Source organism: Aptenodytes patagonicus, chromosome 1, assembly GCF_965638725.1.
Source record: "Aptenodytes patagonicus chromosome 1, bAptPat1.pri.cur, whole genome shotgun sequence".
NCBI lineage: Eukaryota > Metazoa > Chordata > Aves > Sphenisciformes > Spheniscidae > Aptenodytes > Aptenodytes patagonicus.
Genome location: NC_134949.1, coordinates 14949294 through 14955293, shown reverse-complemented (window position 1 = coordinate 14955293; position 6000 = coordinate 14949294). Strand labels below are relative to the sequence as shown.

General features: G+C 47.4%; 1 protein-coding gene across 2 annotated transcripts in view; it reads left to right on the top strand.

Annotated features, from left to right (window-relative positions):
* Window positions 1-3891: 3891 nt before the first annotated feature.
* ATXN7L1 (ataxin 7 like 1) overlaps window positions 3892-6000 on the top strand; it is a 120746-nt gene continuing 118637 nt past the window's right edge. For both annotated transcript variants that reach the window (XM_076328557.1, XM_076328550.1), the window contains exons 1-2: window positions 3892-3936; window positions 4455-4523. In XM_076328557.1, coding sequence (XP_076184672.1) covers window positions 4505-4523 — 19 coding nt within the window. In that variant the 5' untranslated portion in view covers window positions 3892-3936; window positions 4455-4504. The remainder of the gene's footprint in view (window positions 3937-4454; window positions 4524-6000) is intronic.

Below are 6000 nucleotides of genomic sequence, written 5' to 3'. Positions count from 1 at the left end.
TGATATATGGATTAAAAAGATTAGAGTTAAGATTTCATCTGTATTTTGCTGCTTATTAATTAAAGGCCTTAATTTGCTTATAGTTTACTTTTTTAATTCCATGTTATGATTGGATCACTGTAGTATTTAGAAGCTGCAACCAAGATCAAGGCTGCATTATATTAAATTCCAAAAAACCACATAGTAAAAGGAAGCCCCTACTTGGCCGTTGTAATAAAACAAGATCCACAGGGACTGGGGAGGGAAAGAAGTACTTTTCCTGACTGACTTAATTATTTTTCTACAGCAGAGTGACTTGTTCAAGGTCACAGAAGAATTAAATTTCTGTATTGGTGAGCAGGTGGAAAAGAAACAGAGGATGTTTAATTTGCACTTTCATGTGCAGCTTTTTTACTCATTTCCTATGGAAATAAGTCTTCTGTGATCATGTGTGTTCTTTTCCCTCCCTTTTTTCCTCTCCACCCATAACTTTTGGATCCATTGATTAATACAAACAAATTTGAAAGAGGAGTAAAAGTCTTAAATAGGACTTTCTATAAATTTTGTGAAAACAGATGCCAGGAAAAGGGAAGAAGAAACCATCTGAATGCCCTTGCTACGGTGAAGCTGCAGCCTGAGTTCACATTCACAAGAGAGAACTACATATATTCCCAGCCATAGGAAGAACTTCTATAACGTCACATTGGCTCTCTTCCTATTTTGCTATAGGGCTCTGGAGCATAATGCACAGTTGTCCATGCTACATACACTAGTTTGATTTGGCTCCAATCTGGAGTGAAATAAGTAGTGTTCTTGAGGAGGAGCCCTGGCGCAGAACGGAGGCTACTTTTCTGCAGCTTCAGAACTTGCACCCTACAAGCCAATGGAGACAAACCAATCCATAGTTTGCTCAGGGATGGGGTTCATTCCTTGGTGCGGATTGTAGAGGTAGCATAGATGTAATCAAATCAGAACTTGCACTTTTCAAACACAAGATGCTGATCATTGGAAAGTCGGGCATATCTGTTCTGATGATTGTGGAACCATTTGTTTAATGATAATGTTGTTCTTGAATACATATGGTAGGGGGGAGGAAGAATTCCTTTGGGAGGGCTTTGGAAACCTTTCTCTCAAACTGTAAGTCACTGGATTGTTTCTTTTTAGGAAGGAATTGGTACATCTTGCATCTTTGATTTTATGCTAATTTTCCTTCATATGGTCTGTTTCTGTTAGAGCCTAGACTGTAGTTCTGCAGTGTGTCATGGTAAGCAGCATGTAGATTAGTGCCATGTGTTAAAGTTGGAAAGTTTCTTCACTTTTTTTGCTTGGTTTGTGGCAGCTTGTATTAAATAGTTTTCCCCTCCCCTTTTTTCTCAGTTGTGTGGTTAGGAATTGCTTTACTGCTTGCACATCCTGTGGCAGTGTTTAATATTAGTTAGATGTTTGGCCATACGTACTTCCCTGAAATCTTATGTTGGTTTTCATTGATGGGGATTTCCTGGGTGCTCACATGTCTTTCTTTTGTATCTTCTCTCCAGATACATGTCTTGGGTAGTCACAGAAGTGTTATGGTATAAGCTGTGCAGTGTAACTTCTTTAATTATGAGACTATTTGGCTGCTGTCAAGACTTTTGCTCAACTATCTTGCAGGAAATTTCAGCACAAGTGCCAAACATGGTTGACTTTAACTTCACGTCATTTATCATTCCTCCTAAGGAGTTCCATCTTGCTATTCCTGACTAAAGAGCTTTATGTGTAGTGAGCAGGGTTTTCAACCTCAACATAAGCAGTTTATGTCTACTCTTTTTCTTCCTCATTGACGATTGTATCTCCTTATAATTAAAAACATCAATCACATCCATTCCCAGCTGAATTTTGCTAGACTAAGTCAAGCTCTTCTCATATGATAGACTCTTAATTCCTCTGATCTTTCTGATAACCCTTTCCACACATTTTTGTAGGAAGATTAATTTATAATGGTGGCTAGAACTGTACTTAATATTCCAGAACAGGTCTTGCAGGACTTTGTATTATACCACAACTATTCTTCCTGCTTCTGGAAATTCCATGTGTAATATATCCGAGGTCACACGTCTTATGGCTGCTTCACATTGGTTGCTAATAAGCCTGCTGCGATTGACTGGCTCTCTTTTGAGGCTTACTTCGGTGAGCTTTCTGCTTCTTTGACTGTTTTGTGTTCCTGTAGTTTCTTGTAGCTAATGTTACTTGACCGGAGGCACTCTGGCCGGGCCACATGGTATGAAAGCTTTTAAGCTTGCCTCCAGGTATTAAGGATGGGACTTGTATATTGCAGCTACTTTTTGGAAGAGGTGGAGTGTGAATGCTGTCTGTATGTAATACTGCATGTGTTAACAGTGTATATAAGGCAAAGGGTGTTTGTCCTTTGCCACAAATGTTTATCCATTTTAGCACTGTAAAGAGCCCAGTCTCAATAAAACTGTAAGACATTTACTTAAATCCACTGTAGACTGTAGTACCATGTACCTTTCTGCAGGCAGCAGCGCCAACTTCAGCAATTCCTGTCCTGGCCGCTGCTCCAACCCTTGAGTGGGCCCTAAATGCTACTCTTTTTTCTTGAGCCTAGATTAATTCCGTGCTCTGCTTCAGCGTTGTCCCACAACGGTTTGAACCAGCAAAAAGTGAATGGTGGCAAAGGGTCTTAAATGAGTGGCTGGGAATGGAGGCAGGATGGGGAAGGGACCACTTAAAGCCCACGCCACCCCTCTGAGAAGTGTCTGTCGAACCATAAACTTCAATCTTCAGCACTCCTGCTGGGGCTGCACAGCTGTATGAAAGATGCTGCATGTGGAGTCAGTGAGGCTGCTCAGATGAAACCAAGTCCTTCACCAGTGGTGTTCATGTTTGGCTTAACAGGTGTGAGCTGGAGCAATAGGTTTATGCTGTAACTCCTTAAACGAATTAGGTATATGGAGTACAAAAATTTTCACGGTAGTGTTATTTTCTATTCTTAACCTCAACGGAGAAATAAACAAAAAATGACACAGTCCTAGAATTAAATGAAAAGCACGTACATCCCGTAGGTTATGTATGGTGAGATGAAAACCTCGGTATTATTTGAGAGGAGTGGGACCTCCGAGTTCAGAGCTGCTGTACCGTAGCCTGAAACACCAAAACAAGAAAAAACCCATTCGCAAACAGACGAAGCCTGTACTCAAACACAGATTAGGTAGTATTTGGACAACAAAATGGCTGTGGTTGTGGTTGGTTATAGGTGATCCACAGGGGCGCAGCTGAACAAGTCGGGGGGAGGGGGAGCCCCGACACCGCAATCCGGGGCCGTTTCCGGGCCGCCCTGGGGCACGGGGGCCGTGCCGCAATTACCGAAATCGCGTCCCAGGGACTTACTGCGGGGCGCTGCGAGACGCGGGGCGCGCAACCCCGGGGCACGCAACGCCAGCGGCTGCCTTCCCGGCGAGGCTCTTCGGCCGCCGACGCCTCGGGCCGGGCCGGGCCGGGCCGGGTCAGGCGGCGGCGCTGCGCGGGACCGCGGAGGGGCAGCGCGCGGCCGGCGCGGGGGCGGCACGGGCCCGGCGCCCCCCTCGGGGCGGGCGGCAGGCCCGGCTGCCGGCGGCGTCGCGAGGCGCGGCGCGCAGGCGCGGGGGGCGCGGGCATGCGCGCTGGGCGGCGGGGAGCCCGATCTGATAGGGAGCAGGGGCTGACACTACCCCCGTGTGGGCGGCGGAACGTCCCGAGGATGACGTGCGGCGTTCTCGAATCCCGTGTCTCGATCGCTCGCTCGCCGCCGCCGCCGCCGAAGGAAACGGGAAAAGCAACAAGGAGGCAGGAGCAGGCGCGGCGCCATGGCGGCCCTGGAGCGGCCCGTGCCCAGTCCCGAGGCGTTCCTGGGCCAGCCCTGGGCCGCCTGGGTGCGGGAGGCCGCCCCCCCGCACGCGCACGGCGCCGCCCCCCCGCACAGTAAGGGCAGGGACCGGCCCGCGGCTCGGCACGCCGCTCCCCTCCCCCGGAGCGCACGCACGGCGGCGGGGCCGGGGACCGGGGGCCCGGCCGGGCCGCCCCCCCCCCCCTGCTCCTCCCGGGGCCGCGCCGCGCGGCGGGGGGTGCCGCCCCCCCGGGCGCTCAGCTGACGCGCCGAGCCCCCGGTGCCATGTGTGCGGGAGGCGCTGGCGCACGCCGCGCCGTGCTGCTGCCCCGCGGCGCGGGCTCCGCCGCTGGGCCGGCGCCGCGGTGGGGGAAGGGGGCGAGGGGGAGGATGCGCGGCGCGGAGGGGCCGGCGGATGCTGCGGGGGGGGCCGGAGGGTGCTGCCGCGGGGGGCCCGGCGGTTCCGCTCCCTGGCAGATGCTCCGACCATTGTGCTTTTGCTGTTGCAAATAGAAACACCGCTCACCTCCTCACCTCTCCTCCTCCCCCCGCCAAACAATAAATGCACACCTCTGGGCCCTCGGCGCTTCCTGACTCTGCTTCTCTTCTGCAGGTGTAGATCTAGAAGAGACTGGAAAGGAGGGTGGAAAAAGCAGGGAGGTTATGAGGCTTAATAAAGAAGGTAAGTGGATAGTGCTGGCACACCTCTCTACCTGTCTGTCTCTTGGTGGCTGTGGATGACTGTGGTTTGGCCTTGACAGGGTAGTCTAACAGCATGTGGATCTCTCTGCTGTGAAGAATGTTTCAGGGTTGGATACACGCAGATGGCTGTCACTGCATCAACTTCTTTTGAAGTACTAGTATAACAGGTGTATGCGTGCGACTGACAGATGTGGTAAAAGACAAGGCAATTTTAAGTCAAAAGACAACTACACATCAGTGGCCATATTGGATTTTTTTTGTGGACCCTGTCCCTTGGTGCAATGTTTCACTTGCTTCTGTGTGAAGATAAGCATATAAACCCGTGCATCAACTTTAAACATTATATTATCATTAGCGACTGTAGTGAAAAACATTTTCACTCGCGGAGAGAAATGGTCTGTTACGATCTTTGGGTTCATTCACTTTAGATCAAATTGTATTTTATGCTTTCATTCTCACTGCTGAGTGTGACTTACAGTCAACTGAGTGGCCAACATCTAATGTTATCTTACATTAGGCTAAGCCATGCATGTTCTGCAAGCCCAAATATAATAGGTCATTTGGGCCATAAGGTTTTTTTGTACCATAAGTATGAACAGGCAAATTCCAGGCTAATGGTATTTGCTAATATGCCGTGCCTGACATAGTTCTGTCAGTTGCAAGAGGACAAACTTTACTGGTGAGCGTAGGCAAATCAAATTGACACATTTTGTTTGTGACATGCGTCATTAACATCATGCTGGGGTAACACCTAATGCAACTAGTGAAATGGTTTGGGACATAATTTATGTAGCTTTCTGTTTGTTTCTGTTCTGTTAAGAAAGCAGTATACATATACAATTTTTCTGTTACAAGAAATTTTTCTTGTGAAGTCAGTTCATAACAAATGATCCCATCATAGTGAAACTTCAGTGTGACTTACTGATGCTGAGAGAAATCCCGCTATTACCTGTAATGTCACAATATATATTCTGAAATGATGTTAAGTTTCTCGTTATATTATAGTTGTCATTACACGTGCGTTTAATTTTGAGCATCTTGGCAGCTTAAAGGAATCTTATGTTTTCTAAACAAGCTCTTGAAAAAAGAATGAATTAATCAGGAACGTAGATTTGTGTGATAAACTATAAAACTGCATGGAGTACACATTAAATAAAATTATTTAAAATACCATAAAACCTCCCTTTTGAAAGACCTTTATAGAGATGCCAAGCTTGATTGTGTTCCTATCTTGATTCTTACGTGCCTGAACCTCTCTATTTTGCCAGCCCGAAAGTAATTTAAAGGCAGAATTGGGATTTTCATGTAGTATATTTATAGGTAAAAGTTTCAAGGCTCAAACAGTTTGTACATCTATCAGCAATGTTGAGCATACGTTTGATTCAAAAGTAATCAAATAAAAATCTTGCTGCTGGAGCTTGGCCTTCATAAGGAGCTTAATTTGTTGAGATAAAATG